This window comes from Canis lupus, chromosome 5 (assembly GCF_011100685.1).
Source record: "Canis lupus familiaris isolate Mischka breed German Shepherd chromosome 5, alternate assembly UU_Cfam_GSD_1.0, whole genome shotgun sequence".
In the NCBI taxonomy this organism is placed as follows: Eukaryota; Metazoa; Chordata; class Mammalia; order Carnivora; family Canidae; genus Canis; species Canis lupus.
In genome coordinates, this window is record NC_049226.1 from 10,190,163 (window position 1) to 10,205,016 (window position 14,854).

Consider the following 14,854-nt stretch of genomic DNA (forward strand, 5'->3'; position numbering starts at 1 on the left):
GGTAGAAGTTATTGATGCAAATCCTGGGATTTCAAAGGTCTAGAGAATTCCAGCCTGTGTGATATTTCATGAGTGAGAAATAGCTCAGGTCAGTTTTCCTCTAATTGGCTCTTCCTTCATCTCCATAGATTGACTCCTACAGGAGAATGATAGATGAAAATTACTCCCTGGTGACAGACTTTATCCTCAAGATTTATCTAACAAGCCAGAGTATTTTAGCTCCCCCTCCTATTTCTAGAGATCTATCTGGTGGCTGTAGTTCTCAGGCTGAATTTGATTATATTAATTTCACTAAATACATACTTTCATACATTCATATGATATTTACTCTTTAGTCTCTCTGACATCGATGTCTATCACTCTTCTGTCTTTGCCCTCAAAATACTCACGAACATTGTATAGAGGAAAACCTCCTATCCAGGGTGGCTGATGCACCTTTATTTCTTTTGTTTCTTTGTCATTTCCAAATGTTATGTATCAACAGCATAGCATATAATCACTATGTTGTCATTTGCAAGCCACTATTGTATGGTGTTATATTGTCCTTTCAGACCTGTTCTCTGTTGGAGTTTGGAGCATATGTGATGGGATGTCTGGGTTTCCTAGCCCACACTCTCTATGGTGAGACTGCCCTTCTGTGATGCCAGTATCGTCAACCACGATCTTGACATACTCTCTGTGCTCAGTCAGCTTTCCTGCACCAGGACCGACAATGAGATTATGGTCTTTGTCCTAATAGACATGAACATTTTGGTGCCCATCAGCACTGCTTTTATCTCCTATGCTTTTATCATCACCAGCACCTTCCACATCAGCTCTACAGAGGTCAGGGCTAAAGCTTTCATTCAGAACCTGTAATTCCCATTAATGGCTGTTTCATTTTTCTTTGGGCAGTAGGATTCATGTGCCTCCAACCTTCTAATGTAGTGTCTATGAATCAGGAAAGTGGCATTAGTCTTTGATATAAATTTTGGGTTCACATCGAACTCATATATCTACAGCTTGAATTCATTCATTCTTTCTTTCCTCAATTTTTTCTCCTCCTTGTCCTCTTAGCTTTTTTATTTTTTTAAAGATTTTATTTATTCATGAGAGACACACAGAGAGAGAGACAGACACATAGGCAGAGGGAGAAGCAGGCTCGCTATGGGGAGCTCGAAGCCAGACTCAATCCCAGGACCCCAAGCTGAAGGCAGATGCTCAATCACTGAGCCATCCAGGCCACCCTCCTCTTAGCTCTTACAAGTATAATTATGTAATTGCAACATTAGGGAAAAAGAAATTATTATTACTTTGTCTTTTGCTATATATGGCATCTATCTCTGGGACAAATATTGTAGGTACTATAATTAATTAATTGAATAACATCACAAAATATCAATCTTTACACCAAAGTGTCTAGTAGTCTTACGACTCTCCTTTTCTAAGTATGTCTTTGGTATCAGTAGTGAAACATATAACACAGACACAATTCCAAATTCTCCCACAAAAGTGAGAGTGAACATGGGATTTTGTGGTTTACCACTTCCATACTTTTTGTTTTTTTTAAATAATAGCAAAATTTTTACCAACTTCTGTTAGCCTTTAGAAATTATGAGAGGACAAAATATAAAATGGCAGCCAGTGCATGCATGTATTGAAAATAAATTTTGTGATGAATACTGCCTTTTACAATTTGCTTTCAAGTTCTCTAGCATCAATCTATCTTCCTTCATAGTTCTAAGTATCTTTTTGTTAACTCTATTACACCATTTGATACAATTCATCATGAATAATAATTATTTCTCTGCTACCCCTAATAGATCATGAATTCTTGGTGAGCACAGACTCCATCTTTTCACCTTTGCATCCCTGGTGTCTGAGAAAGTTTGTACTGAAGCCATTAGATATTTGATTTTGTTAATACTGTACTATTAATAAAGTCATAATATTTCTCACTTCTGAAACATAAAGGTTGATGTTTTCTCTGCAAAATGCAGTTTGGTGAAGATACACAAATTGCCTAATAAAAAATATGACAAATAAATAAAGTGCTTATAAAGTTCCTAAAATGTCTATCCTTGCTTCTAATCTTAGTTCTTTTTAATTAAAAATTTTTAATTTTAAAAGTGAGTTTTAAATTTTCATGAAATCAAGATAAATCATAATTATTTTTTATTTTTATGGATTGAGAGCATGGATTTATTAGAAATAATTTTAAAATTGCTTCAGTTACATATCTTAAGGCACAAATACAATATATGCAAGTATTTGCTAATTTCTGAGAAAACTCCAGTTACTTTGCAACGTACTAGGTAAATGGTATTTGTATTAGAGGTCGATTTGAAATAAGAAGCTGATTTTCAAATATTAACACATGGTCAGTGTATTGCTTTTCTCATTCCCAAGAGAAATTGTGCAGAGGAACAGAAAGCAAGAAACTTTATTGAGGATAAAAAAAAGCAGAAAGAAATTAAAAGAGTGTTAGAACTGCAAGAGATGTTTTATTAACACTGGTAGCAGTTTGCAGGTGATATATCTCTAGGGTAAAGGTAGCTGTTTGCTTTAAAACATATGCTTATTTCACAGTGTAAAAGAAAATTATTTTGAAAACTATCATAAAAGTCCCAACACTTCTAAATTCATCATCCAGGATATTGATATTTTATATTAAATGTAATTCTTATATTTGTCCAAAAGCAAGTCAACTAATATATACCATGTAGAAATTTATAAGTTGGCAGAAGATGATATAGCAAAAATTAAAAATGGCAGCCAATGTGTATGCATATTGGAAGTAAATGCCATTAGGAATACTGCCTTTAATAATTTGGCCTATCCAAACACTAGCATTTTCTCTTGGCATACTACCTCCTTCTAGTATTCTAAAACTCCCCTCCCCCACTAATATTTCCAATATCTCTTACCTTTGTACATTTGCTTCATGTCATCCCATTCCTTGTAGTTCTTTTGTTCCTTCATTCCAGGCAATAACCCTTGGATACCAGGGGAAAAAAATTAAAATTGCTCATTAGTCCCTCTTCTATTGGGCATAGTTAACCTGGTGATCAGATCAGTAACTAATCACATAGTAGAAATTGCTACAAATTCATTAATTTTAAGACATGTTACTGCCTTCAACACCAAACTTGTGTTTTAAAATATTCATTTTGTCTCCAATACATTTTATTTCTTACCAGTTTAGAGCTCAGTGAAAAAGAGTGATGTTATGTATTATATTCTTGAGCTTTTACTAGAGAATACAAAAACATTTGGTTTAAAATGATTAAAATCAGGGATACCTGGGTGGCTCAGTGGTTGAGCATCTGCCTTTTGGCTAGGGCATGATCCCAGGGTCCTGGGATCGAGTCCCACATGGCGCTCCCTGCGAGGAGCCTGCATTTCCCTCTGCTTATGTCCCTGCCTCTCTCTATGTATCTCTCATGAGTAAATAAATAAAATCTCTTAAAAATGATTAAAATCATGAAAGAAGAAAATGAAACACTAAAGAGAGCAAGATATTATTTAAAAATAACACATAGGGGCACTTGGCTGGCTCAGTCAGAGAACATGGGACTCTTGATCTCAGGGTTGTGAGTTTGAGCCCCATGTTTGGTGTAGAGATTACTTAAATAAATAAAACGTTTAAAATAATAAAAATAAAAATAACAGATGAAATTTGAATTAAAACTAGTTGGAACTTCTTTTTTTAATAGCCAGCTTTTGATTTTGCTGTTCTTCTTTGCTCTCATCTCTAACTCTATTGTTCTCTTTTCTAATGTTTATTATTATTTTTAAAGATTTTATTTATGGGGCACCTGGGTGTCTCAGTCAATTAAGCATCTGCTGTTGGCTCAGGTCATGATCTCAGAGTCCTGGGATCAAGCCTCATATGGAGCTCCCTACTCAGCAGTGAGTCTGCTTCTCCCTCTTCCACTCCCTCTGCCCCTCCTCCACTGTGCCCTCGCTCTCCCTCTCTCTGTCTCTCTCTCTCCCTCTCTCTCTCTGAAATAAATGAATAAATTTTTAAAAAGATTTTATTCATTTATTTGGGAGAGAAGGAGTGAAAGAGAGAGTGTATGAGCAAGGGGAGAGGGACAAGTAGACTTCCAACTGAGCAGGGATCTCCACCCAGGGCCTAATCTTAGGATCCCTGAGATCAAGACCTGAGCTGAAGGCAGATGCTTAACCCACTGAGCCACCCAGATGCCCCCTAATTGGAATTTATTACTGTTTTAAATAACAGGCTTATTTAATTTGCATTTATTATTGACCCTTACATATTTAAATTGATTTTTACTATTACTTTTTGCTTTCTATTTTATTTATTTATTTGCTTTCTATTTTACTATGCTTTTGTTCTGCTGCCTTTTTTCCTTTCCTTCCTTTTATTGCATTAATCATGTTTTCTTTATTCTTCTCCTCTCTTCATTGCAAATTATGGATTTTATCTCTACTTATTTAGAGATTGTCCTCAGATTTTACCATGTGAACTTAAATTAACAAAGTCTCAAATAATCAGTACACACCTTCCACAGTAAGACTTTCAGACTAGAGGGGGGGAAACTTACACAACTCCCAACCCTTACCCCAATCCAGCCATGTACTATTTAGAAGGGACAACTATAAAATTAAAAGACAAAGAAAAATGAAAATAAAAGACTAGACATGAAACACACAAGGCAAACATCTAACACCCAGCTTAACTAAGTTAATACAAAGCAAAGTAAACTTTAAGTATGATTGTTAGAGATTTTAAAAAGCCATTACATAATGACACAAATACCAGGATATAACAGTTTTAAACTTGTATAAACTTACCAACAAAGCTTCAAAATATATCATACAAAATATAACACACTTTCAAAAAGAAATCAACAAATCCAGAATCATAGAGTGAGATTAAAAAAATTTTTTTTTAAGATTTATTCTTGATAGACATGGAAAGAGAGAGAGGCAGAGACATAGGAGGAGGGAGAAGCAGGCTCCACGCCAGGAGCCCGACGCGGGAACGCGGAACTCGATCCCGGGACCCCAGGACCGCGCCCCGGACCAAAGACAGGCGCCAAACCACCAACCCACTCAGGGATCCCCTCATAGTGTCAGATTTTAATGCACTTCTCTCAAGTATTGATGCATCAAGCAGAATCTAAAAAGGAAATAGCCAATTTCAGCAAGAAAAGTAACAACCTGGACCTGTAGATATTATGCATAGGACCTTGCATTTGTCAATAAAACATGTATTATCTTTTTAAGCAAATGCAGAATATGCTTCAAAATTCGCTTAAGGACTGGTCCTCAGATTGAGTCTCAAGTAAGAAAATACTCTGATTAAAGTTTAGTGCAGATAGAAATAAAAGAGAAAAATATACTCACCCCTCCTGTCTTTGGAATTTTATGAAACATTTCCGAATATTTCATAGAGCAAAAGATTAAAAAATAAAAATTATTTGGAACTGAATGATAATTAAAACACATATACCAAGACATGTGAGGTAAATTCTAGAGTATACAGACATTAAAGCCTTAAATTAACCTTGTTTAAGAAGCCATTTTGAAATCAAGGTGCTTAGGTTACAATGTATAAATTAACATAAATCCAAAGAAAAACACTATAATAATAAGATAATATTACCAATATAGTAATATAATACGTTAATAATATGTATTAGAAAGCAGAGCAATATAGTAAGAAATGAGAGTGAAGAGGAACAGCAAAAACAAAAGCTGACTATTTAAACAACAAATAAAATAAAAAAATTTCTAGCAAGGTCCAAAAATCAATAGCTCTTGATAATAAGAAGATGCAAATAAATATTAAGCATCAAAAATGGAGAAATAACTTAAAATGTCAGATACAGTAAAAACATATTGAGGACACCATGAATTTTACATAAAAATTTGAAAACAGATGCAGTGGGTAATTTTGTGTAAAAACATAACTTATCAGAAACTCATTTAAAGAGGTCTGAATAAACCTATAAGCAGTAAAGAAATCAATTTTATATATGTGCTGCCGAAGCAAGCACCTAAGCAGTAAAGAAATCAGATTAGTAGTTTGAAATCTCTCTCTCCAAAAATGCTTAACTAGTTTTACATTTAAGTTCTCACATAAATACAAAAATAGATTATCTCTAACTTATGTGAACATCTTTGTGGAGCAAAAATAGAGGGCTAGCTCTCTCAAACTGTTACAATACCATTCATATCTCAACCATAAGAGAATAGTATGAGAAAGGAATATTAAAGGGAGACCTCACATGTTTGGAAGGGTTAGAAATTTACTCGCATTTTACAGAATTATTCAAGCTCTCTGGCATTTTTGTCACAAAGTATGAAGTTGGGTTTTGAACAGGTGGCATAAGCTAATTAAAATACTGAAGTCATCAAAAGGGTATTTTAATTAGATCTGTTCCAGAACCAGCTGTATTTAAGGCCCTATGTTCCCTTATTGATTTTATGACAGCAAACAGATGGACTATTTAATAGAAAAAAAAATTCAGGGGCTTTCCCAGACAACAAATTCTTTGGGGGCTATCTGAGAACATCAAGAGTTCAGGCAAAAATATTTGCTAAGAAGAATAATATTTGGCAAAAACCTTTGTAAGTTCTAAGCTCTTGTAGAGTATATTTTTACTATTGATTTTTACTAACAGGGACCAATCCCTTGCATAATGAGATATTTTTGAGATTGTACAGACCTCTAATTTGTTTTGTTTCATGTTCATTAATTGTGTAATGTACACAGAGCCAAATCTTGAGAGATTTGTCAACCTTTGGGAATTAGTTGTATGTTTTTAAGCTCCACTTCCACATTTGCAGATAGTATTAGGGTCCAGTTTTTGAATGTTTCAAGGTAAGTGGATATCATCTTCTTGGTAGATTAGAGAAAAAGGCTCTACAGATTTGGATTGGCTCTGTTTAAATCCTCTAATCATTCTTCTTCCAAATAGTAGATTAACATTATCAGTTATATGGCACTAAATATGTACTAGTTGTTTTTTTTTTTTTAATAATCTCCATTAACTGAGAAAACATTTCTGTAAGATGGGTTTTACAGATGAGGACATGGAAACATAGGTTATATAAATTGCTCAAAGTCCAACAACTCCAAATGACAAGGCCAAGATTTGATCTGAGGTAGACTGGCTCTAGAATGGTATTAAAGTTCTAATCGCTATGTTGTTGTATTCATTTTTTTTTGAGGGTGCATTCATTTACTTTTTTAAAAAAAAGATTTTATGTATTTATTTGAGAGAGAGCAAGAGCAGGTGGCGGGGAGGAGGGCAAAGGGAGAGGGAGAAACAGACTGCCCCGCTGAGCAGGGAGCCAGCCTCAGGGCTCAATCCCAGAACCCCAAGATCCTGGCCTGAGCAGAATGCAGACACTTAACCGAGTTACCCAGGCACCCCTATTCATTTGCTTTTTTAAACAACTGCAAAAAAAATTACATTGCAAGATGGGTAGTTTGCTTTGAAAAGTTTGCCTGGAGTAGGTAATCTTGAATTTTAGATGTACTTATTTATTTACATTACATGTACACTGGATGACTTAATTTTCTTAATTTGATTTCCCGTTATCTGCATTGGGTTTCGATGTTTCCTATCAGTGAGCCAAACAATTTCCACAGAGCCCAATATTTGAATGCCTTTTTGTCCTGAAATCTGTTGTGTTGGCTTAACTGCAAGATCTTTCTTATGCAGATGGATTTTGCTAGTTAAATGGTGTCCAATCAAAAGCATAATCTGCAAATGTAGTACTCACTTGTCAAACTTAAGCTGTTGGGCTGTTAGCCCCTGGTTGTTAGAGTTTAAGAAATTGGTAAAGATATTTAGATGTGGAAAGGTCTATGTATTCACTTATATTGACAGCATTTAATGACCTCATCCTCATGTTGCTCCCACTGCTGGTCTGGGCAATTTAATGCCATAGCTCTTCCTAAAGAGAGCGAAAACAGAGTTGGCATAATTGCCAATACAGCTCCTTCTTAAATCTAAATCATAATATCCTGTTATTCATAGCCACTAATAAGCACCCAGCTCTAGACAATTCTTCCAAGTTTGCTGTAGGAACCCTGGGACTCTCCAGACCCCTTTGCTTCTTGAATTATGACTTTTAAAGTTTTTTTGCTTTTCTAGTAGAGAGTGCTCTTCTCCATGAGACCCAAGAACAAACACTGTTTTTCTCATTGAATACATTCCCCCAAGCTCCCATTTATGCTCCCTGGGTAAGGGTGCCTACTGCTTTGGGGATCTTTGGAATGATACAAAGTAAACTTGGAAAGTACTTTATAAATGTAAGAAATAATAAAAAAATAAAAACAATAGTAACTGATAATTACATAGTGGCTTAAGGTTTTTCAAAGCTCAGTACAGATCTTTTTATCTTCATAACTACCTTTTTTTTCGCAACTACTATTTTTGTAGGAGAGAGAACAAAGATTCAGAGAGGATAAATCTAGTCACACAGACTCTAAACTGAGTTCTTTTAGCCCATTCTACCTCCAAATAAGATGCCTTTCTACTTATGTCACCATAGGATCATAGGGTAAATGATTTGAAATTAACAAAGATTTTATTCTGATGAAAGTCATACAGATGTTCTGTAACATTTACTTTGGATAAATTAATAAACACAGGAATATGTCCTTTCCTCAGTGTTTGAATTCTATGAAAAATTAAACTTTATTCTCTAAATCCAGAAGATTGAACCTTATGAATTCTATTTTCTTAACAAAAATATCTACTTCATTGGAGCTCAAAAGACTGCTACATTCCCAATAATATTTGAGACTGTAGTAAATAATATTTGGTATCTAGTAAATTTCATTATTGTTTCTTTTTTTTTTAAAGATTTTATTTATTTATTCATGAAAGACACACAGAGAGAAAGAGAGAGAGGCAGAGACACAGGCAGAGGGAGAAGCAGGCTCCATGCAGGGAGCCTGATGTGGGACTCGATCCCAGGTCTCCAGGATCACGCCCCCTGGGCTGAAGGCGGCGCTAAACCGCTGAGCTACCCAGGGATTCCCTATTGTTTCTTGAATAAAGTTACATTGTAGAGAGGAACCTAACAGTGGGATTTCTCCAATAACTATAACATTTTATTCTGGATCCTACAACAAATATTTCAGTAGATGTCATCTCAGATTTATATAGATAACTATATCTAAAAAGTAAGAGTATGCAGGAAGAACTGTCTGAGATTTACATATCTCTGTTAAATAAAAGAAATAAAATTTTATTTTAAAATTTAATTTAGGCACACATTTGTATTTATAATTATTATACATTATATATTATATATACTTAATATATATTTATATTTTAATCCTGGATGTTTTATTGGTAATTTGATAAAGGATCTGTTGAGTAATATTCTTATATCCTTAAAACACTAGGTACTTTCCTTAGATATTCATTTATGCTTCTCAAGGATGGGAGCTGACACTTTTCTGTCCCCACTACACTACCCCCACACTCTAAAACCTCAATAACAATAGCATTGTAGGCCACTAACCACAGGGGAGAAAAATTGGGAGGTAAACAAAATAGTGTCTTTCTTTTCCTTCATTTGGTGTAATAACCTCTCATTTTCAGTGATATCTCACATATGTAAATACCTTATTATCCTTGCCAAACTTTAAAGTGCTTCATTTACTGAATTACTTTGATAGGAAATTTAAATATTTCATTTCATGCTCCCTTGCCTTTTTCAGTTGATGAAACTGAAAATAAATAAATGTTCTTTTGGTGATTCAGAGCAATCATTTTTATGCACAAGAACTATTTTGTGTATGTGCCTGTGTTTTTTTTTTTTAAGATTATTTATTTATGAGAGAGAGAGAGAAAGAAAAAGGTAACAAGGGGAAGAGCAGAAGGAGAGAAACAAGTAGACACCATGCTGAGTGTGGAGCCTTATGCCAGGGGTCCATCTCATGAGCCTGAGACCATGACCTGAGCCAAAACCAAGAGTCAGAAGCTTAAAGTACTAAGCCACGCAGGCACCCCATGTATCTACGTTTTTATGTGTTCACATTTTCCTGATTCCTAGGTAACTATGCAGTGTGAGGAATATTTTTTACTTTTTTTTTTAAGATGGTTTTCTGGAGGCCTCTTTTCTTACTCTTAAACTGTTCTTGCTATCCTCAGCTTTTTAAAAACAGTTTTCTCATGTCTCCCTTCTTTTAAACTTGCTGCCTTCATTCTGATCTCATCCATGTTTGTTAAAATTATTTCTTGGGCAGCCTGGGTGGCTCAACGGTTTGGAGCCACCTTCAGCCCGGGGTGTGATCCTGGAGTCCCTGCATGGAGCCTGCTTCTCCTTCTACCTGTGTCTCTGCCTCTCTCTCTCTCTCTCTCTCCCTCTCTCTCTCTCTCTTTCTCTGTGAGTCTTTCATGAATAAATAAATAAATAAATAATAAATAAATAAAATCTTTAAAAAATTATTTCTTAAAAATAATAGGGCACTGAGAGGACCAATGTCAGCTGAGAACAAGCAAACTGTAATAAATGGCTATTATGACATTTATATTGATGTCTGCAAGGTGTTTTTGCTTGCATGTAGTTTTTTGGCAATATTGAAAAATTTAAGTCACTACATAAATATCTCCAGAAAGGTGAAATATTACTTCACATTTGTTGCTTTCCTCCATCTATTGAGCTTCCTCAAAACCTAACCTAAAGGGCTTTGTTTGCGCTGACACATCAGCAATTTTAGTCTCCAAATCAGCAGGAATACCTCTACAGTCAGAGAGAGATAGGTCTGTCCTGGTTCTGACCTCTGGAAAACCCACCCTGATGGTCATAATTTCCACATTATTTGGGTTTATAGAAGGAATTTTAGTAGTTTATGTGTGAAACTATTAAAAAACTATGGTATCTACTAAGTGAATCTCAACCCCAAATCCCCCACCTTTCTCCTGGCTCACTTCCATGGAGTATTGTCTTCTATATGAGTAATGACAACCTAAGACATTGGTCTTATTCTCATGGATCCTTGGAGAAGTTCAGAGCATTTATCTGGTGATGGTCACATCTTATCACCATTGCTAATTGCTAATTGGGCTGCATAGAGATGTATCCTGACAACTCCCACTCGGTTTCTGTTAGGTTATTATCTAATTTCCTGAATTCAGAAACATAGCTCTCTTCTCATATGTTCTTAGAGCTAATAACACCCTAAAGAATTAAGCCTTTAAATCCACACATATTGAACACCCTTCTTATGTTGTGGAAGTCATAGAAAAATAGACTGCAGCAAAGTTTCATAAATTTTTGTTTGTGATTTTTGTTTGTGATGGAAGATGATCACATGTTGCATATTTTTCACGCAAAATAAAAAGCAAACTATATATCACTCTGGAGTTTTTCTCTATTGATATATATTTTTTTAAGATTTTAATTATTTATTTGAAAAAAAGAGAGAGAGTATGAACAGGGAGAGGGACAGAAGGAGAGGGAAAAGCAGACTCCCAGCTGAGAGCCAGCCCGATGCAGGGCCCGATCCCAGGACCCTGAAACCATGACCTGAGCTGAAGTCAGAGGCTTAATTAACTGAGCCACCCAGCAGCCCTGTTCTATTGATATTTTTTCTCATTTTAGAAATTGGAATTTAAAGTCATATCAAGGTCTAGATACTGCATATAATCTCTCTTGAGTATCATGAATTAAGGAAACATTTTGTACCATTCAACATGCCTCAGTGAAAAATGATCAAACTTGATTCCTCAGATAATAAGAACATATCACATGAAAGCAGGAAATCCTTTTCCCTGGATCCTCTGCTTTCACTTTAGGGAAAACTAAGTCCAGGAATGAGAGATCTTCCAGTTCTGAGCTGTAGTTTTTAGAGAAAGGCCAGTGAGAGTTTGGCTTTTAATTATGGACAACAGGAAAGAGGAGGGAGGGAGGCAGCATTTCATTGATCATTTAGGAACTACATGTGAAAGCCAATTTTCTTTGCTGTTTCTTGAACATGAAAGGTTTAAAATATAGTCTAACAATAGCCTTTGGGGGCCACCTGAATGGTTTAGCGGTTGAGCATCTGCTTTTGGCTCAGGTCATGATCCCGAGTCCCACATCTGGTTCCCCTCAGGGAATCTGCTTCTCCCTCTGCCTATATCTCAGCCTCTCTCTTTGTGTCTCTCATGAATAAATAAATAAAATCTTAAAAAAAAAAAAAGAATAGCCTTTGGCCCCATGTTTCTGTCAACTTCATCTACATTGAAAGGAATTTACTGGCTAATTGAAGTTTTCCATCCATTGCACAGAGTGGGAGAACCAGGTTCTGAACTGATTAGAGCTATTTCTACAATTTTGCCTTTTGTCTACATCATCGCTATAACAGCTTTTTACATTTCTAAGTTCTCAGTTTTAGAGAATACTCATCATGTTGATACATATAGATGGGTTGAAAAATTGAAACAGACTACTTTTTCATCATCAGAGCTTGCCTCAAAGCCATGTTGCAACCAAGACTGGAGTTTCTGTTAATATATGCTCAGAGAAAGAGGATGAACAATCTTCTTTTAATGATATTAATGAAAAAGTAATTAGGTTTTGAAAGTTTGTGCTTTCTTTGAAATTGAGGCTGTTAGGGACTTAAGCCTGGGTGCAAAATGAAAAGTTTCTGACTTAGGAGCATTTGAGAATGGTGGGTGGAAACAAGACTCTGGGTTACACTTATGGTCTTTGTCCTTGACCTTTTAAATCCTTAGAAAGGATCAAGTCTTGAGGCAGATGAGGGATGGAACCATTCAAGACATAGTATATCATTTGGATTTGGGAATCAGAAAAAAAAACCCTCTAATGCACCTATTTTCTCTTATTTCTTTCTACAGATAATATCTTCTAAGAAATGGCTACTTCCAATCATTCCTTTGTGACTGAATTTATCCTTGAGGGGTTAACAAAATGCCCAGAGCTTCAATTTCCACTTTTCCTACTATTCCTTGGAGTGTATGTGGTCACAGTGGTGGGGAACCTGGGCATGATCCTCTTAATTGCTATCAGTTCTCAACTTCACTCTCCAATGTATTATTTTCTTGGTCATTTGTCATTCATTGATCTCTGTTACTCCTCTGTCATTACGCCAAAAATGCTGGTGAACTTTGTGTCAGAGAAGAACATTATCTCCTTTCTGGCGTGCATGACTCAGCTTTACTTCTTCCTTATTTTTGTAATTGCAGAAGGCTACCTTCTGACCGCCATGGCGTATGACCGTTATGTAGCCATCTGTAGCCCACTGCTTTACAATGTTATCATGTCCCATAGGGTCTGCTCCATAATTATGGCTGTGGTATATTCACTGGGTTTGTTTGGGGCTACTGTCCATACTACCCACATGTCAGTGTTGTCCTTCTGTGGGTCTCATGTTGTCAGTCATTATTTTTGTGATATTCTCCCCTTATTGACTCTCTCTTGTTCCAGCACCCACATCAATGAGACATTGTTGTTTATTATTGGAGGAGTTAATACCTTAGCACCTACACTGGCTGTATTCATCTCTTATGCTTTCATTCTTTCCAGCATCCTCCGTATTCGCTCTGCTGAGGGACGGTCCAAAGCCTTTGGCACTTGTAGCTCCCATATCATGGCTGTGGGGATCTTTTTTGGGTCTATCACATTCATGTATTTCAAGCCCCCTTCTAGCAATACTATGGAAGAGGAGAAGGTGTCCTCAGTGTTCTACACCACTGTGATCCCCATGCTGAATCCCATGATCTACAGCCTGAGGAATAAAGATGTGAAGAATGCACTGAGAAAGGTGGTTGGGGGAAGGTAGTCATGCTGACAAAGGGCATTCTCAGAGGGAGCAAGAGAAAAATGAACCAGATGAAAAGTGGTCATGGGCTCCATCTAATTTCTCTCTTCCAGTGGTAAAATTTACCATTATTTACAAAACAAACATTTTATACTTGAGAATAATTGAAGCATTTTTAGAGATGATTAAACAATACAATTTTTTGTAGTCAATTTAATCCTTGGAGATTTTGTGTGTATTAGAGGAACAAAATTTGACAGAAGAGGGAGAACAAATCAAAATAAAAGAGAGTATCTTGAAGGTAGTAATTATTAATACTATTTTCAATATTAATTTTGAAAGTTCATAATAACAATAGAGTGAGTTAAGGGTTGTATTTGAAGAAGTGTGATGTTAATTGATTAAAAATTACTGGAGAGCAGGAGGAGAAGTGTCTTTCTTTCTTTCCCTCTTCCTTTCTTTCTTTCTCTCTCTCTTTCTCTCTTTCTTTCTTTTTTTCTTCCAGATGAACATAGGGGAAAGGAAAGAAAATAAAATAAGATGAAAACAGAGAGGGACACAATCCTTATGAGAGACTCTTAACTAGAGGAAACAAACTGAGGGTTGCTGGAGGGGAGAGGAACGGAGGGATGGGGGGAACTGGCTGATGGGCATAGGGAGGGCACTTGAAGGAATGAGCACTGAGTGTTGTATGCAACTGATGAATCACTAAATTCTACCTCGGAAACTAATAATACAGTATATGTTAATTAAATTTAATTGAAATAAAATATTCTAAAAAGAGAGAAGGTTGTATTTAAATTTACTCAGAGAAGGGATTGTTTTCAGCCCATAGGGCTTTATAGTGAGATGTTGAAAATATCAAGACAGAGCTGTGAGGGCTGTAGTACTCAGGGTGAAGAACAACTTGTAGCTGGATTGTGGTGTGTGTAGAGGATGGTGGGGTGGTGAGGAGGGAGAGAAAGAAAGGGGAGACTAGTTTAGGGTGAAGATTAGGGGAAGAGATGTCATTATCTTAGTCTTAACAACATATATACATTCAGTACAGATCAATAGTAACTATCTTGAAGTCCCACATTGCCTCTCTTGAAGGCCATTTCTTAGACTATG

General features: G+C 35.9%; 1 protein-coding gene across 1 annotated transcript; it reads left to right on the top strand.

The window, feature by feature from the left end:
- Nucleotides 1-12,838: 12,838 nt before the first annotated feature.
- Nucleotides 12,839-13,765, top strand: LOC489328 (olfactory receptor 8D2). Its single transcript, XM_038535492.1, has one exon. The coding sequence runs from the start codon at nt 12,839-12,841 to the stop codon at nt 13,763-13,765; it is 927 nt and encodes a 308-aa protein (XP_038391420.1).
- The last annotated feature ends 1,089 nt before the right edge of the window (nt 13,766-14,854 follow it).

Bases quoted from the DNA above. Each gene is read 5' to 3' on its own strand.
- LOC489328 (XM_038535492.1), top strand. From the start codon at position 12,839: ATGGCTACTTCCAATCATTCCTTTGTGACTGAATTTATCCTTGAGGGG.